Source organism: Megascapheus bottae, chromosome 18 (genome assembly GCF_031878675.1).
Source record: "Megascapheus bottae isolate mThoBot1 chromosome 18, mThoBot2.hap1, whole genome shotgun sequence".
In the NCBI taxonomy this organism is placed as follows: Eukaryota; Metazoa; Chordata; class Mammalia; order Rodentia; family Geomyidae; genus Megascapheus; species Megascapheus bottae.
The window spans coordinates 28,951,962-28,970,054 of NC_143526.1; the positions used below are offsets into that span (position 1 = coordinate 28,951,962).

Here is an 18,093-nt window from a genome sequence, read left to right on the forward strand (position 1 = left end):
GGGGCCTCTAACCGAGGTTTCCATCACATTACAGAGCCCACCCTGGACCCGTAGCAGTAGACCAAGCACTGCTCCAGCCCCCCTGTCAGTGAGTGGAAAGTAATAGGGTAGAGTGGTTGTGAGCTAAGCCTTGAGTTAGATGGTTCCAATCTCAACTTTGTGACTTGGCCCCGTGACTGTTTTCCTGCCACATCTGTGAAATGGGATGGAATTGCTGACATTTTTGCAGCATGGCCTAGGCATTCCTGAACCACTCTAAATGCTTTGTGTATCTTCCCCACACAGGAAACCAATGGCAACTTGGCAACTACAGAGTTTGGTGGTTGCAGTTTCACTGCCCACCAAGCAGGGCAGTTAAAGAACAGGCATCAAGTTATAGACCCCAGCGCCCAGCCAACTTAGCAAAGAGTTCAGTAAGTCTTAGTTGTTTCTATTTAAGAATCATAACAATAATAAAATTAACAAGTAAAGCCCCTTCAGTTGTCCTAGCCTAACTTTTGGTCTGAGTTGTTTAAAGCCACTTACTAAGTTTTGTCACTTTGGGGACATGCAACTTACCCTCCCTGAACATTAGTCTTTGTGGAGTTGTGGAGTTGTGGTTCAAGTGGTAGAGCACCAGTCTTACACACACACACACACACACAATCAAAGCAAGGTAGGGATGCAATGGCTCAGACTTGTTATCCTAGCTACTCAGTAGACTGAGATCTGAGGGTCAAGTTTCAAAGCCAGCCTGGGCAGGAAACTCTGTGAGACTCTTATATCTAGTTAACAACCACAAAGCTAGAAGTGGAGCTATGGCTCAAGCAACAAGCTGTCCCTTGAGAACAAAAGGGAGAGTACCTACGTCCTGAATTCAAGCCCGAGGATAGTCTCTTGTGTGGGTCTGGGAAGCTGGGTAAAGCCCTTGGCACAGTTGGTCCGGGCCAATAGTGGATGGGCACTTGATGACTGACTACCGTTAACCACAGTGGTCTTCACAGATGTCAGTAGGGGTAAAGCAAAGCTTTAGACTCAAAGCTGGAGGCTGGCGGCCACTCAGGCATTACTCATCAAATGCTGACAGACATGCTTACTGCTGGGGATACGCGTGAGCATCGTGTGCCCAGAATGTCCACCCACGATGGGATCAGCCTGGGGCATTGGAGGAGTGGCATGCCAACATGTCCAGAAAGTCCCAGTCATAGGCAAGGATGGGAACCATTTTGCCTCTCAGAATGCTGCTATCCACAGGGCAGAAGGGAGAGTGGTAGCCGGCAGGGAGAAAAGGACGAGGTGTATCCTGGGAAATTTTAGTTAGGGAAGAATTCTTTGACAAAAGTACACTTCTGACTCAACTCTGTGGTGTGTGTGTGTGTGTGTGTGTGTGTGTGTGTGTGTGTGTGTGTGTGTGTGTGGAGTTTCTCAGTGCTGGGAATAAACCATAGGCTAATGCTTGGACTGAGCAAGTGCTCTATCACTGAGCTCCACCTCCAGCCCTCCCTTTTTTGCTGACTTCAGGTAAGATACCCATTCCTTTAACGCTCCTCATCTAGAAAACAGAGTGAGCATAGCTCATAGGGATTACTCAAATGATGTCTAGAGACAAGATAGGTCATTGGTGGATGTGTAGGGAGTGGGAGCTCCTGCCCTTAGGAGAGATGAGACTTGGACCTCAGCTCAGGTACTCCTAAGCCAGGTGATTTGGGGCAAGTTATTCAGAGTGAATGATCTACAGAGAGCCAAGCCATTGCACATGGCAGGTGTTACACAGGCACCTGGAAGAGGCAGGCGGTCAACTAGACTTGGAAAAAGAGAAATAGAAGAAAGGAAGCCAGGCCTAGAGAGGAGAGTCAGGCTGTCTATACGGTCCAGACTGGAACAGGAGCTCCAATTCTGGTTTTACTAGCTCATATGGAGAACCTTGCTTCTGAGCTGGGTGCTGGTGGCTCTGGCTATAATCTTAGCTACTCAGGAGGCTGAGATCTGAGGATCATAGTTCAAAGCCAGCCCAGGCAGGAAAGGCTACGAAATACTTATCCTCAACAAACAACTCAGAAAATGCCAGGAAGAACACTGTGGCTCAAGTGGAAGAGTGTGAGCCTTGAGCAAAAGAAACTCAGGGGCAGTGCCCAGGTCCTGAGTTCAAGCCCCAGGATTGATACACACACAAAAAAGAGCCCTGCTTCTGGCTCAGATTCTGCTGGGGTTTGAAATGGAAGGGAGGGCTGGTAAAAAGAGAGATGAGAATGAAAACAAAACAATAAAAACCTGTTGAAATGATAAAGAGAGTGTGATAAGAGGATGTTAGGTTGGTCAGGATACAGTATATATGTGTGGAAATGTCACAATGGCATACCCTATGTACAGCTGACATATTCTAATAAAAACCTTGTCCTTCCACCTGTCTCTTTTTTTTTTTTTTTTTTTTTTTGCCAGTCCTGGGCTTGAGCTCAGGGCCTGAGCACTGTCCTTGGGTTTTCTCAAGGCTAGAGCTCTACCACTTGAGCCTCAGCACCACTTCCAGCTTTTTTTATGTATGTGGTACTGAGGAATTGACCCCAGGTCTTCATGCATGCTAGGCAAGCACTTTAACCACTAGGCCAAACTCCCGGCCCTCGCCTGTCTTTTTTTTTTAAGTTATTCCTCTTGGAACATAATGCATTCAACATAGTTCCTAGTTCAAGTAAAAAAGTAAAAAGGGCAGAGCATGGTGAGGGCCTGGTAGGCAAAAGGCACCTAGATCAAGAAGAAAAAAAATTAAAACTATGGTATAATTTAACAAGCTTTTCTGTCTGAAAAATTTAAAAACTTTGCTGGATGCAGTGGCTTATACCTGTAATCCTAACTACTCAGGAGGCTGAGATATAAAGATCGCGGTTCAAAGCCAGCCCAGGCACAAAATACAGAGAGACTCATCTCCAATTAATGCCTAAAAAGGGGGGAGTCGGGCTGTGTCTCAAGGGGTAGGGGGGTAGCCTTGAGCTGAAGAGCTCAGGGACCACGCCCAGGTCTAGAATTCAAATATCCTAACCAAAAAAAAATAAATAAAATAAAATTCACTTCTTTTCTCCCACTACTAGGGTTTGAACTCAGAACCTATGCTTGCTTGCTTGCTTGGTGTAGCACTTAGATAGCTTATTTGGCTAGTACTCTCTCATTTGAGCCATGACTTCTACCTTGCTTTTTTGCAGCCTGGCTTTTTGTTATTTTTGCAAAACTCTAGCTGGTTATTTTAGACAGGGAGTCTCAAGACTTTTCTGCCCAGACTGGCCTCAAACCTTCCTGATCTCAGCCTCCTAGGGATTGAGAATTACAGATGTGAGCCACTGGCACTCAGATCAAATTCTTCTGTGTACAAAGTAAACAAATTCCATGTCACGCTCATCCCGTTGTCGCACATTCTCGCCGTGCTCTTTCCTCGCTTTGCTTTTTCTCCCCTTCACTTGAGAGGCTGTTTCACACTTCATCGAGCTTCTCTTTTCCTGAGAGATATTCTTCTCACTCCTCGGTCCTTCCTTTCTCCCCCCATGTCAGGGCAGTAGCTGTTGCCCTCAGTTTTATGTAGAGATTAGTGATAGGATGGTTGATTGCAGTCGGAGCCTAAACCCAGGAGACCACTGCCCAGATCTTTCAGACGCGCTCGGCCCTGGCCCATTTTCAGGGAAAGCTGAGCGTTGGAAGGCTCCAGGAGCAGGATTCTCCCCATCCCAGCTCAGCTGAGCAACAGAATCTTTGAAACGATTTCACCAGCCCCTGCTTCCAGGCAGAACTGCAGCTCTGCCCAAAGGAGGAGCTGCAGACATCTGCCAAGCACTGAGGCAGCTTCTGGGACCCCAGGAGCCTGACAAATACAGATTTTTTTTTTCCCCAAAGAAAGTATTTTCAGGCCTGAAGCAATTTCTTACCCAATGGTGGTCCAAGAAGGTCCGGATACCAGAAGCACAGAGTTAGGCACTGGGGTTCAAGGTAGTTATCCTGGGCCTGCATAACTCTCCCCACATTCTGGGGAACCCTTAGGAGCTGTGGCATGCTAGCAGGCAGAGCCAAGGATGAGCCTGGGCAGAAATCTTGCCTGAAATCCCCTCTTCCTTCCAAGGACCCTCTCTGATCCTGTCCAAATAGGGAATACTGGATAAGGTCTAGGGAAAGGGCTGCCCCCTCTTCTCTTCTTGCTGCTTCCAACACCATGTTACCCCCAGTCAGGCCGTGGGAAGAATGCCGTGTCCTCTGAACGGGGGCCAAGAGTGACAGGTGGTGGCAGCCTGAGCTGCGTGGCCCCTGGTGTAAGGGATCCTCTTCCCCGTCCCCGCCTCCACTGCCCGCAACCCTGCCTCCGCCTCTGCCCACCAAGCTCAATCCCTTACAACCACTGCTTCTGAGCAGCCAGCAGCCGCTGTGACACAGCCACCGCCAGATTGTCCCGCTCTACTTAGGTTGGTCTCTCTCCCTCAGTCAGCTTCCCTTGGTCTCCTGTTGCCACAGCCAGGCTAAGAGGAGGCCTCAGCATACCTCATTCTTCTCTCTGCAGCTAGAAAGACTTGAGTTAGGCAAACAGAAGCACATCTTCCCTACCTCATGGCCACAGAAAACGGAGCAGTTGAACTGGAAACCCAGAGCCCATCAACAGGTGCCAACTCGGGACAAGGGGTGGAGGAGGAGCTTGGGAGGGGGTGTTTGAGTTGCTCAGAGGGAGATGTATTTGGGGGGTGTCTTTGCACACTGCCTGGGGTACTCAAAAGTCAGAATGATTTTGGGGTGGGGTTGGGCTGGCTCCAGGGCCCACATGTAGCCCTCCCTGGAGAGACCAGGAAGACGTGCAGTCTCCTTGGAAGGCTGCTGGGGATGCTAAATGTGATGGGAGGGGTAGAGGCACGGGCAGTGAGGCCTATCCAGAAAGGCCCAGAGGCCTCCAAGGTCCTGGCAGCCCATCTCCAGGCCAAAGTGGTTCCAGAGGCTCAGAACGACTGACTGCATTGGAGGAGTGGTGCAGGCGCAGAGCTGGTCTCTGTCCAGCCTGGCTGTGGACAGAGGAGGACAAGGTTGGTCCTGATGGGTCTCTCACCTCCTTTGCAGACAAGGCACCAGAAAATGCTGCCAGGGAAGGACCTCCAGCTACACAGAGAGACTCCCCAGACACACAAGCAGATCCGAAGGAAGATCCGGACCTATCCTCCCTGAAAGAAGATGCCAAAGCCCCCGCTCCAGAGAAAGGGGGTGGTGCCCTGCCCCCACCCCCATCTAGCAGCGAGGCCCCTGAGGGAGTGGGTGCCATTGATGAGGGAGGGGGCCCTGCCGAGGGCAGCGCTGCAGAGGGCAGTACAGGGCAGCCAGCAGCCCTGCCCCAGGAGACTTCCACAGCCCAGGCCAGCATCAAAAAACCTGATGCTGAGCAGGGACCCTCAGGCCTCCAGGATCCTAAAGAGCCCAAAGTGGGCAAGAAGGAAACAGAGAGCCAAGCTGCGGCCAGAAGGGGCTCACCTGCCTTTCTGCATAGCCCCAGCTGCCCTGCTGTCATCTCAAGGTGAGTGCTTCCTGCTCCAAGGTGGGAAGGGTCCCATCATTGTTTTTTGGGAGTCATGCTTAGTTTCCCTGATCGAGCCCTGCAGTCATTATGTGCAGTATGGGGAGGACAGCCTCTGTTCTGGCTACTGGCTGGACCACCCTGTGCCTTCAGAATGCCAGGTGGGCCATGTGCCCCCCAAACCATCCATGCTACTTTTCTCTTGTGTGTTCTAGGCTTCCAGGATCCAGAGTGCTTTTTATTCCATGGGCTTGGATAGCTTTTCTTAATAGCGATGATTAGTATACTAGAAAAGTTATGTTACATGAGATCATTCATGCCATATTATAAACCACAAAAATGAATTACCATCAATTTGGTGATTGTGCACTCATATCCATTACCATCCTCACGGATTTTATGAATCAAGAGCTACGTAGCTCCCTAGTTGTATCTATATTAGGATTAACACTACCAGCAATTCTATTCATAGTTATTAATGATTTTGAACCAGGCATCCCTTGATTACCTACAATGTGAATGTGGATGTACCATGGAGGTGTGGAGAGAGGCAGGTTTGGACTAGCTCTAGATGACAGGTGAGTTTCTAGAAGCATCCACACTTGCCTAAAGCACTTCACCTCTCTTCTCACTTTCTAGTTCTGAGAAGCAGCTGGCTGAGAAGCTCCTGAGTGAGGCATCAGAACTCATCTTTGAAGGGGTGCCTGTGACCCCTGCCCCTCCAGCTCCTGGGCCAGCCAAGGCAGAAGGAGGAGAGAAGAACACCCCAGCAGGAAGCCAGAAGGAAGAAGCACAGAAAGCCCCAAGCCAGGCTGGCCAGGCTAAAGTGCAAGGGGACGCCTCGACGGGGATCGAGTTCCAGGCTGTTCCCTCAGAGAGATCGGAGGCAGGACCCGCCCTCTGTCTCACAGCCAGAGAGGAGGACTGCTTCCAGATTTTGGGTAAGCCAGGGGAGGGTGGCAGCTGGCTGGGGCTATCCTGGTGATGGGGAGGGACGGGGCCCATCAGTCCCAAGTGGCTCCTGTTAGGGGTCTGAATTAGACCTCAGACAGACTTAACCTGACTAAATGACACTCAGCCTCTAGGAATTATTTCCTTTGGATAGAAATGGAAAAGGGGAAATGGCGTGTATGAAAACATAAAGACATCTAATGCCACTGTCTTCTTTGGATTTTTGGTTTTAAGAAATCATGCAGATACTTGGAACAACACACACTTGATGACAATAGAATGTGGGGACAATCTATAAAAGCCTTTGGCAAACTCCATCCTGGGGTGTCATGAAAGCCATAGAAGTTTATGAGCTGAGGACCAGTGTTGGTGTGCAGGTTCAGTGACTAAGGAAGCTGGGCATGTGAGATAGGTGCTCAGAGTTGAACTTAATGGAGCTTGGGATGCTGCGGAAGAGGGAGGGGGCACAGCAGGGGTTCAGTAGGGCTGGGGATGAGGTGAGATGGGGTCAGGAGAGGCCAGACTGTCCCGACACCCCTTCCTCCAGGCTGAGGTGCTCTGGGAGACCCGCCAGTCTGCCTGGTGAGCGGCACAGTGCCACCCAGACTGGGTGGGAAGACTTGGCGGCTGGGCGGCAGCCAGGGGCCCTGCCTCCTGCCCCCAGCGGCGACAGAGACCTCCACCCCGCCCAGAGATCACATCCTCGGGGTGACAGGACCTGAACCACCTCCAAGGGCTGTCTGATTTATCACCAGCCCGGTTTCCCTGGCGTCTCTAGCTATTTATAAAGAGGTTTCCATTCCCGATGACTCAGCCCATGGCCTCCATGGCCCGCAGTTCCACATAATGGCCTCTAGATGGCAGCCTCTTCCTACCAAACTGCTCTGTCCCAGAGCTGTAGGGAAATCAAGAGGGGATGGTGGGCAGGTCATTCAGACACAGAACCCTGTTCTCTGAGATTCATGACTGCTGTATGGGGTTATTGGGTAGTGTTTTAAAATGGAAAAACAGCTATCTTACAATAAAGGTCATAGAGGTCCGCTCAGCTGTCTCATTCTTCTGCCAGGAGAAGCTGGGTCCCCTCTGACGGGGCAGACACTTTCCAAGGCTATTTTAGGTGTCAGCAGCAGAGCTGAAATAGGAAACTGGGTCTCCTATCCCCTGTCCTGGAGCCAGGTGTCCCCCAGGTATCATGTAGTGAACTTAAATTCCCTGGGGGGCTGGCGGGAGTTTGGCCTAGTGGTAGAGTGCTTGCCTAGCATGCACGAAGACCCGGGTTCGATTCCTCGGTACCACATACATACAAAAAGCCGGAAGTGGTACTGAGGCTCAAGTGGTAGAGTGCTAGCCTTGAGAAAGTCCAAGGACAGTGCTCAAGCCCTGAGCCCAAGCCCAGGACTGGCAAAAAAAAAAACAAAAAACAAAAATTCCCTGGGGGGGGGGACCCAGACCGGGGCAGGTGCTTGCTGTCAAGCTGGATCCCCAGAAATCCTAACAATGACCTCAACTCTGTTCTGCCTCCCCAGATGACTGCCCACCACCCCCAGCCCCCTTCCCACATCGCATCGTGGAACTGAGGACCGGAAACGTGAATAGTGAATTCAGCATGAACTCCAAGGAGGCACTGGGAGGGTGAGAGAGGGGATCCTGGGGTGGGGAACATGGGCAGGGGAGGAGGCCTCGGTGTGTAGAGGGCATGGGCCTATGTGAATATGGTCACTTCTGCGTGGTGTACCAATTATCATGTGCTGGTATGCAGGGTGTCATTTCCACAGACACCAGTATTGACTTCTGCCTCCATTCCAGGCACCACAGGGACCCCTCAAGGCAAACAAGCTGGTTTGGGATGGCACCATTAACAGAGCATTCCTTCCCTGCTACGCAGTATCCTTGTCCACCTTACCCTGTATAGGTCCCTCCCAGGGCCACACACCTTGGATCCAGGAGCACAGGGTGGTCCATGCATTTGGTGTGTGTGGTTCCCAGCCTCCTCCATCTCTTATCCTGGCAAATATAAAGCTCCCAGCTTCAGGAGAGAGGTTTGGGGCTTGTAGGGATGAATGTTCTCACCTCTCAAGGCCTGGGGCCAAGAATGGACCCATCCCCCTCAACCCCACATCTTCTTTTTCCAGTGGCAAGTTCGGAGCTGTCTGTACCTGCACAGAGAAAGCCACAGGCCTCAAACTGGCAGCCAAGGTCATCAAGAAACAGACTCCCAAGGACAAGGTAGTGGGGAAAGCTGGCTGTGCCAGAGAGGGGGTGTCTTCCTAAGCCTGCACTGCTGGGCCCAGGCTGGTATGTGAAACTTGCCTCATTGAAGATATGAGGTGGGGAGACTTGCTGAGGTGCCTGGTACCCCAAACCATAAATCATACACCCAGTTAGTGAACTTCTCTAGGGACATCTTCTAGGTACGGGCCTGTTCATGCCCTGGGTTCAATTCAGTGATACACGTGTGGGCTCGGAGGCAGGCCTCTGCTGGGCACTAGGGTCCTCAAGTGTCCTCTGGGAGTTGACGACAGTGAGGAAGCTCTGTGTAGTGCTTTGCCTTACCTCCAAGTGTGGGCCAAGCTCCAAGGCCAGGAGCAGTTCTTGTCCTGGGAATATAGACATAGGCTCACGTAGGGGAAGGAGCTGGTGTGTGAGGTGGTGACGACAGCCTTACTGCCTGGTATGCTGAGAGCTGTAACTCAGGGAAGCTGGGGGGTTCTGAGTATGGGAGAGCTTCCTGACTCAGCCTGAGGAAGCTTCTTGGACCAACTTCTCCAGGGCGAAGACTTTGTAGGAGAGGATAGATTAGAAGAATGGGATAGAATAGGATGGAAAAGATCATAAAATGGGAAAGAATGGAATAGTATAGAATGGAAAAGAACAGAATAGGATAAAATGGAAGCTGGGCACTGGTAGTTCATGTCTATAGTCCTAGCTGTTGGTAGTTCATGTCTATAGTCCTAGCTGTTCAGAAGGTGAAAATCTGAGGAAAGCAGACAGGAAAGTCCATGAAAATCTTTTTTTTTAAATTTTTGCCAGTCCTGGGGCTTGAACTCAGGACCTGAGAACTGTCCTTGGGCTTTCCTCCAGGCCAGCTCTCCGCCACTTGAGCCACAACACCACTTCTGGCTTATTTTTTCTATGTATGTGGTACCGAGGAATCAAACCCAGGTCTTAGTGCATGCTAGGCAAGCACTCTACCACTAGGCCAAACTCCCAGCCCCCATGAAATTCTTATTTCAAGTTAACTACCAGAAAAACTCAAAGTGGCACTGTGGTTCAAAGTGGTAGAGTGCTATCCTTGAGCAAAAAAGCTCAGGAACAGGGTCCAGGCCCTGAGTTCAAGCTCCACCACTGACCAAAAGAAAAAAAACAAAGCAAAAACAGAAAAGGAGGCCAGGCACAGTGGCTCACGCCTATACCAAAAGAAAAAAAACAAAGCAAAAACAGAAAAGGAGGCCAGGCACAGTGGCTCACGCCTATAATCCTAGCTACTCAGGAGGCTGAGATCTGAGGATCAAGGTTCAAAGCCAGCCAGGGCACGAAAGGACCTGAGACTCTTAACTCCAATTAACCTCTTGAAAATGGGAAGTGGTGCTTGGCTCAAGGGTATGGAGGTAGCCTTGAGCTGAAGAGCTCAGGGACAGCGCCCAGGCCAGGTACAAGCCCCATGACCCCCTACCCATACACACACAAAAAAACCAAAAACAAAAACAGGAAGGGCTGGGAGTTTGGCCTAGTGGTAGAGTGCTTGCCTAGCATGCACAAAGACCTGGGTTTGATTCCTCGGTACCACATACATAGAAAAAAGCTGGAAGGGGTGCTGAGGCTCAAGTGGTAGAGCTCTAACCTTGAGAAAGTCCAAGGACAGTGCTCAGGACCTGAGCTCAAGCCCAGGACTGGCAAAAAAAAAAACAAACAAACAAGAAAACAGGAAAGGACAGGATTGAATGGAATGGGATAGGGGAGAATAGGTTGGAATAGAATGGAAGGGGAGGGAAGGAAAGGAAAGGAAGGGAAAAGGAAAGAAGGATCTATAGGAATAAAGGCCTACAGGCCAAAAATAGCAGGGATGCTGAAAAGTGAGCTTTGAGGAGGTGCAGACACATAAAGCAGAGCCTAGCAAGGACCCTGCAGATCAGAGAGCCTCTATCCCAGAACTTGGTTCAGTAGCTGCTCAAGACCTATGTACAGCAGGAATTTATTGGCACCAGCTACTGGTTAATTGACAGCTGAGTATTTTTCTTGCCATTCACGGTGCCAGGTACTGGGTTCGACACGTGTCTTAGCTAGAAGCTAAGACAAAAGGAAAGGAACAAGTGTCAGGGACTGAGAAGTGCTAGGAAGAAAGATAGCGCCAGGTAAGGAATAGAGAACCAGGGTGCGTGGTGGCTGCTTGTAGATAGGATGGTGGGGTGGTGGGAGGGTGGGACAAAGCTCGGCTGAGACAGTGGCAGTAAGGCGAGGTTGAGGGACGGGATCACGAGCTGCCTTGTTGTTTCACATGAACCCTAGGAGCAGCTGCTGCAGGGAGAGGCCTGATATTGCACAGATTTCCACAGTGTGAATATTCCTAGACAGATGCTATCCACCCACCAATGTGATAACTGGCCTGTGAGCCTTCTGAAAGTGACAAATAATCGTGGCTTAGGCCTAGGAGAACAGAGCTGGAGGTGGGTGAGAAATGACTGGACTTGGAGTCTAGTTTGAAGATGGAGTTTTATTAAAGGACTCACTGAGGGACGGGACCACCTGCAGAACAGGAGAGAAAGGAGCACCGAAGGTTGCCCGGGGCCTTTTATCCTGAATGCAGGGGTGAAGCTTGGCAAGGGAGGGCAGCTCAGCGGGCGTAGTGATGTCACCAAGGCTTAATTTTGTAGTAGATCCATTTGAGATCCTCTTAGCCATCCAAGGCACATGACAAAGAGGCAGCTGGCTGTTTTGGAAACGGTCGCTGCAGGAGAGCTCAGAGGCAGAGCTATGGAATTGCACATCCATCATATTTGGATATAGTGTCAAGCCGTGGACTCGAGGCAGAGGCCTGAGGGATATCAAGAACAGGGTGGGACCACCCCGTTTGGAGGGCGGAAGGCTGATGACGCTCCCCTGGCCCCTTTGGCTGCTCTGACCCCCCCCCCCCCCCCAGGAAATGGTGATGCTGGAGATTGAGGTCATGAACCAGCTGAACCACCGCAATCTCATCCAGCTCTACGCTGCCATGGAGACGGCCCACGAGATCATCCTGTTCATGGAGTAGTGAGTAGCGGCTGAGGGGGTTCGGGAGGCGGGCCGTGGGGGGCCGGCAGCCCAGCGCAAGGCTGCAGAGGGGATGTGTGCGCACAGCATCGAGGGAGGTGAGCTGTTCGAGAGGATCGTGGATGAGGACTACCAGCTGACCGAGGTGGATACCATGGTATTCGTCAGGCAGATCTGCGACGGGATCCTCTTCATGCACAAGATGAACGTGCTGCATCTGGACCTCAAGGTGCTGCCCGGGGCCCCAGCATCCCACTCCTCCTCCACTTCCTCCCATCCGTAGATTCCCGAACATGTCAGGAGCTGCACATAAGAGAGATGGGCAGAGCGGATGCCCCGGCTCTCTGGTAACTTCTAGTCTAGCATTAAATAGTTCCCCAGTCATTTGCACCCCATGAGCCCCAAGGTCTAGCACCCGCCTCAGGGTCAGCCTGTGATGGGCTGGTTTATTCATTCATTGGTTGCTTTTGGTAGCCAGTGTGCTAGGTGGTGCAGATTCAAGGTCAACCCGGACTCAAAATCCCTGTCGACGGCTGGCGGGTGGCTCATGCTTGTCATCTTAGTCACTCAGGAGCCTGAAATCTGAGGATCGTGGTTTAAAACCAGCCTAGAGAGGGAAGTCTGTGCCTGCTCCAGACCTGGCCCATTCTCTACCCCTTCCTAGTCAATCATGGACCCGCAAAAAATAAAGTAGGAAATGGAGCTGTGGCTCCAGAGGCAGAGTGTCAGCCTTGGTCAAAAATGCCCAGGCCCTGAATTCAAGCTCCAGTACTGGCACACAGGTGCATGCATGCTTGTATGCATGCACACATAAGCCTGTGTGTATGCAGCAACACAACAATGTATATCCTTTCCTGAGCTAGCTCCTGAAACACCATCACATGGTAGAGGCTGCAGCTTAGAGATGCCTGCCCAGGTTGTGAGTGCCCCTCTCCCGGTAGATGCATGTGGGTAATTGGCAAGATTAGATGAGATATTAATGCTGAAGAATGTGAACCCCTTTTCAGTACATGGGTGGCTCTTCCATTTATTTCCTTGATAACATGTGCTGAGCACCTGCTGTGGCAGCTAAGACCCCTGTGGTAAGACCACCCTCGGCCTGGGGCCTTTGCCTTAGGAACCATGAAGGACCTGCTTTCTGCCCAGGGAGCTTACAGATGAATGAGGAAAGCAGACAATTTTAGCCTAGTGACTAATTAAATGCCATTTATACACCATGAAATGGGTTAGAAACAGGTCCATGATTGACTGGGAATGAGTGGAGAATGGGCCAGGTCTGGAGAAGGCACAGTCAGCAGCTCCACTGATTCTCTTTTGTTGGTGTTGTTGTTGGAGTTTGAACTCTAGGCTTGGGTGCTGTCCCTGAGCTCTTCAGCTCAAAGCTAGCATTCTACCACTTGAGCCACAGTGCCACTTCAAGTTTTTTTTTCTGATGGTTAATTGGAGATAAAAGTCTCATGGATTTTTATGCCCAAGCTGGCTTTGAGCTGCAATCCTCAGATCTCAGCCTCCTGAGTAGCTAGGATTACAGGTGTGAGCCACCAGCACCCAGCTTCCTGGCTCAATCCTAGCTGCTCAGGAGGCCAAGATCTGAGGATTGCAGTTCAAAGCCAGCCCAGGCAGGAAAGTCTGTGAGACTTTTTTTTTTTTTGCCAGTCATGAGGCTTGAACTCAGGGCCTGAGCACTGTCCTTGGACTTTCTCAAGGCTAGAACTCTACCACTTGAGCCACAGCACCACCTCTGGCTTTTTCTATGTATGTGGTACAAAGGAATTGAACCCGGGTCTTTTTGCATGCTAGGCAAGCACTTTATCACTAGGCCAAACTCCCGGCCCCATCTGTGAGACTCATCTCCATTTAATCACCAGAAAAGTGGAAGTGGAGCTGTGGCTGAAAGTGGTAGATGCTAACCTTGAGGAAAAGAGCCCAGGCTCTGAGGTCAAGCCCTACGACCAACAGAAATTAATTAATTAAGTGTGTGTGTGTGTGTGTGTGTGTGTGTGTGTGTGTGTGTGTGTGGAAATCCTGTAAGCCAGTCACTCAGAAAGCTGAATCAGGGTCACTTGAACCCAGGAGTTTGAGGTCAATATGAATGACCTAGTGAGACCCACCCTGTCTCAAAAAAAAATACAAATAAAAGGGAGCTGGTTCACACTTGTAATCCCAGATAACTAAAAAATGGAGATAGGATGATCAAAATTCCAGATTGGCCCTATTTCACAAAAACACAAGTCAGATATAGTGACGTAACACTTATAATCCTAGTTAAGAGGAAAATAAGTAGGAGGATCGTGGTATAAAACCGGCCTGGGTAAAAGTGGGAAACCCTATCTGGAAAAAAACTCAAACAATGGAAAAGGGGGCTGGAAGCATGGCTCACATGATAGAGCACCTACCGAGCAAGACCCTAAGTATGTAAAGAAGGCAATACTAGCTGAATGTTATGTCGTTCATGGTTGATCATCATTCGTTCTAGTGGGCACAGGACGTGCATGTGTGAGAGTTGGAGGAAGCCAGGCCTCTCAGGAGCCCTGTCTGGTCTTCAGCGGGAGTGAGGCACACTTTTCCTCTGTGGCCTTGTTTCCACAGCCTCAGGACAAGCTGGCTCTGCTGGCCTTCAAGGGAGACTGGGCCCGAGCAGGGCCTCCGAATTCTTCCCTTGCGGTGTGAGGGGCTCTGCAGTCAGGCTGTCCTGTCCAGGCAGCTTGGGCTGCCATAGCTAGCCTGGGATATCTAGCCTGGGGTATGGGTGGACCTGGCGGGACGGGGCAGATGAGCTGGGTCAGAGGCCAATCCAGGCCACCGCCGTCTCTCCAGCCAGAGAACGTCCTGTGCGTGAACACCACCGGTCACTTGGTGAAGATCATTGACTTCGGCCTGGCTCGGAGGTAGCACAGGGTGGGCGGGTGGGCGGGCAGGGTCAGCCCGGTAGCAGCCGCCTTGGGGACAGGCTGAGCCCGGAACGCTTCACCTCACCCCCAGGTATAACCCCAACGAGAAGCTGAAGGTGAATTTTGGGACCCCGGAGTTCCTGTCCCCGGAGGTGGTGAACTACGACCAGATCTCCGACAAGACAGACATGTGGAGTATGGGGGTGATCACCTACATGCTGTGAGCCCCAAGGGCGGGGCCGGTGGCTGGCGGGGGCCGGGGAGGGGTAGTAGAGACTGAGGTGGGCCACAGGGTCCTGGTGAGGTGGCGCCTCTTCCATGATCCCTCAGCCAGAGTTTATTTTTTGACTGGAGGGGGGACAGGGAGTACCAGGGAGGGAGACGGGTGCCCATTTTATAGATGGAAAAGCCAAGGCCCTGAATGGCATAGAACCCCAGTCAAGGGCTCTGGTTAGCAGATTGCAGATGGTCCAGGGTGGGAGCAGAGGGACAGTGGACATTTTGTGTGTGTGTGTACTCACCATACACCTGGTATTCACCGTTCCTCATCTTCCCTGTGACCCTGGGAAGCTAGGGTGCTCATGCCCATTTTGCAGATGAGAAGAGTGAGGCTCAGAGAGGGGAAGTGACTTGCCCAAAGTCACCCAGCCAGATTCAAACCCAGGTCTGTCCCACTCGGAAAGCTGGGGGTCTTTCTAGCACACAGTGCTACCTACTACCTAGGCTCTGCCCCCTTCCTCTCCCCCATCACCTCAACCTCACCTCCCCACTCTTGACTTCTTCCTCTTCCTCCAGGCTGAGTGGCCTGTCCCCTTTCCTGGGAGATGATGACACTGAGACTCTAAACAATGTTCTGTCTGGCAACTGGTACTTTGATGAAGAGACCTTCGAGGCTGTGTCAGACGAAGCCAAGGATTTTGTCTCCAATCTTATCGTCAAGGACCAGGGGTAAGGCTTACCGGGGGCGTGAACTCTTGAGTGTGCAAGCTCTGTGTGTCTGCTCACAGGGTGGGATCCAGGCTAGGAAGCCATGGGGCCTGGTGCATGCCCACTCTCACTGAGCAGGCCTCCCACTCAGGGCCCGGATGAGCGCTGCCCAGTGCCTCGCCCACCCCTGGCTCAACAACCTGGCTGAGAAAGCCAAGCGCTGTAACCGCCGTCTCAAGTCCCAGATCCTGCTGAAGAAATATCTGATGAAGAGACGCTGGAAGGTACTGGGGCTGGGGAAGGCAGAGGACGGGGTGGGGAAGCCCTCAGATTGGGGAGAGGCCTGGCTCCCGAGCCTAGCTCATCAACCCTGCCTTGACAGTTTCTGTTGACTAGGCCTGGAGCTGTCTAGAGAAAAGGACTGGCTTTCTCCTCCCATTCCTGGGCTGGCTCTTGCTCTGGAATGGAGCCTTCTTCAGGGAAATGTCTCTGACATGGTCATAATTCTTCTATCATTCCTCCCCACCCCCCCTTTTTTTTTTTGCTTTTGGTTGTGGGACTTGAACTCTGGGCCTGGGCGTTTTCCCTGAGCAATTCAGCTCAAGGCTACCACCCTACCCCTGAAGCCACGGTGCCACTTCCCATTTTCTAGTGATTAATTGGAGATTGAGAGTCTCACGGTCTTTAGTACCTTGTCTTTAGTGCCCAGGCTGGCTTTGAACCATGATCCTTAGATCTCAGCCTCCTGAGTGGCTAGGATTACAGGTGTGAGCCACTGAGCCCGACCCAAATATTTCTTGAGCAGCCACTTCAGGGCTTCCAGGGTGCAGCAGTGGGTCTAGCAGGAGACAAGGAGCACCATCTTCTTGGACTTCCTTTGTGGGAAGTAGAAAATGGGATTTTTGTTGTGGGGATGGGAAGTAGAAACTTTCTACTTCTACCACCTTCCAGGCAGGGGGTGTTGTCAGCACAAAGGCCCTGTGGCAGTGCCCACTTGACAAGTGTGAGGAACAGGGAAGAAGCCATTGTGGCTGAGCTAGAGTGAGAAAGGCAGAAGCCAGAGATGAATAAGGGGACCAAGGGCTACATCGTAGGGCTCCTTAGCCCCATTTGTTTCATGGCATCTCCTGTGGGCAGGTTGGGTACTGTACCCTCCTGGAATGAAGGGTCATTGACTAGGACTCACTGTCTCATCTCCTCCTCCCCTCTCCTACCCCGCCCCTCACCTCCAGAAAAATTTCATTGCTGTCAGCGCAGCCAATCGCTTCAAGAAGATCAGCAGCTCAGGGGCCCTCATGGCTCTGGGGGTCTGAGCCCCAGGAGCAGCTGAGGTCTGAAAACAGCCGCACAGTGGCCAGGGCTGAGGCCACAGAAGGCCAGAGAAGACAGGCCAGATCCCTGGGGCCGGCTGGCCAGGACCGGCTGTGCCAGGCTGGGAGGCTCGGGGCTCCCCACGCCGCCCCACGCAGTGACGCTTCCCCGACATGAGCCGCCTCGGACCTCAGAGAGTGGCCTGTATCCATCTCGCTACTGCCTCCCCCACAGACATGGGACCCACCAACCACACGAGACTCCACGGCACAGAGCCGCACTCTGTCCCTGCCTTAGCTTCCCTTTGAACTGCTTTGCCCCACCTGGGACATGGGCAGCCTGGGCGTGCTCCTAGCTGGGGTGGGATGATATCGGGGTGGGGGTGGGGTCCAGCAGGAGGGCTTCCGCTGGTGTGGAGGAGGGATTCCTGGCGGGGACAGGCAGGAAGCCGTGTGTATGATTTCTAAGGTCCAGCTGCCAGGGGAGACAGAGTAGGCTTTGTGAAAGAGGACCTCCATGCCCCACACCCTCTCCCAACAGATAAGGCCTTGCATACTCACCATCTGGCCCGCCCAGTCCCCTCCCACCTCCTTTGTGACCACCAACACACAGGAATTCTGGGAGACAAGGCACCCAGCCCAGGCCTGGCCGGGTCGGGGGAAGAGGCCTGGGAAACAGGAAAGCACCTCTAGCCCCTGGTTGTCAATAGGCTCAGGTGATCGAAGGCCACTGGGCAGTGCTCCCAGCCTACTCTCAGCTTGTGCCTTATAAATAAATGTACAGGTTGGATGCGGCCTGCTGCCCACTGCATGTGCCAGTGCTTGCGTGTGATCAGATGACCACGGTTGGCTGAGGTGCCTACTCTGTGTCAGGCACTGGAATGTATGCCCCTACAGGTACTGGTTACACATGCCAACTTAGGAGCCTGACTGATCTGCAGGTGGTCTCTCTGGGCAAGTGACTTCCTAGCACTGTGCCTCAGTTTCCACATTATGAGAGGAGTGTCATCTCTCATGGTCACCACGCCCTGTGGTGACCACACTAGCTTTTGGTTGAACACATGTGTCTGAACTCCGGTCCCTGTGAGGAGATGGCTCACAGAGGGGAGCAAAGTGAGGGGTGGCGAGGCAGGGGAGGGGCCTACTTTCATGAAAGATAGTGGGCACATTGGGGGAATCAATGGATGTCACAGGCTGGTGAGGGAGGCTGCCAGTGTACTCTTCATCTGATGCATGGGGAAACTGAGGCTGAGCTGAGAAGGAA

The 18,093-nt window shown here is 52.0% G+C and overlaps 1 protein-coding gene across 1 annotated transcript; it reads left to right on the forward strand.

The window, feature by feature from the left end:
- Nucleotides 1–343: 343 nt before the first annotated feature.
- Mylk2 (myosin light chain kinase 2) lies at nt 344–17,169 on the forward strand. Its single transcript, XM_090352823.1, has 13 exons — nt 344–413; nt 4,511–4,609; nt 5,056–5,503; nt 6,143–6,444; nt 7,981–8,086; nt 8,587–8,680; nt 11,592–11,701; nt 11,789–11,930; nt 14,519–14,589; nt 14,684–14,812; nt 15,388–15,540; nt 15,671–15,803; nt 16,752–17,169. The coding sequence occupies exons 2-13, from the start codon at nt 4,558–4,560 to the stop codon at nt 16,830–16,832; spliced, it is 1,821 nt and encodes a 606-aa protein (XP_090208949.1). The 5' UTR covers nt 344–413; nt 4,511–4,557; the 3' UTR covers nt 16,833–17,169.
- Nucleotides 17,170–18,093: the final 924 nt, after the last annotated feature.

Coding starts and splice junctions, on each gene's coding strand:
- Mylk2 (XM_090352823.1), top strand. CDS start 4,558: ATGGCCACAGAAAACGGAGCAGTTGAACTGGAAACCCAGAGCCCATCA. Junction 6,445..7,980: donor GGACTGCTTCCAGATTTTGG/GTAAGCCAGGGG, acceptor CTGCCTCCCCAG/ATGACTGCCCACCACCCCCA. Junction 15,541..15,670: donor CTTATCGTCAAGGACCAGGG/GTAAGGCTTACC, acceptor CCTCCCACTCAG/GGCCCGGATGAGCGCTGCCC.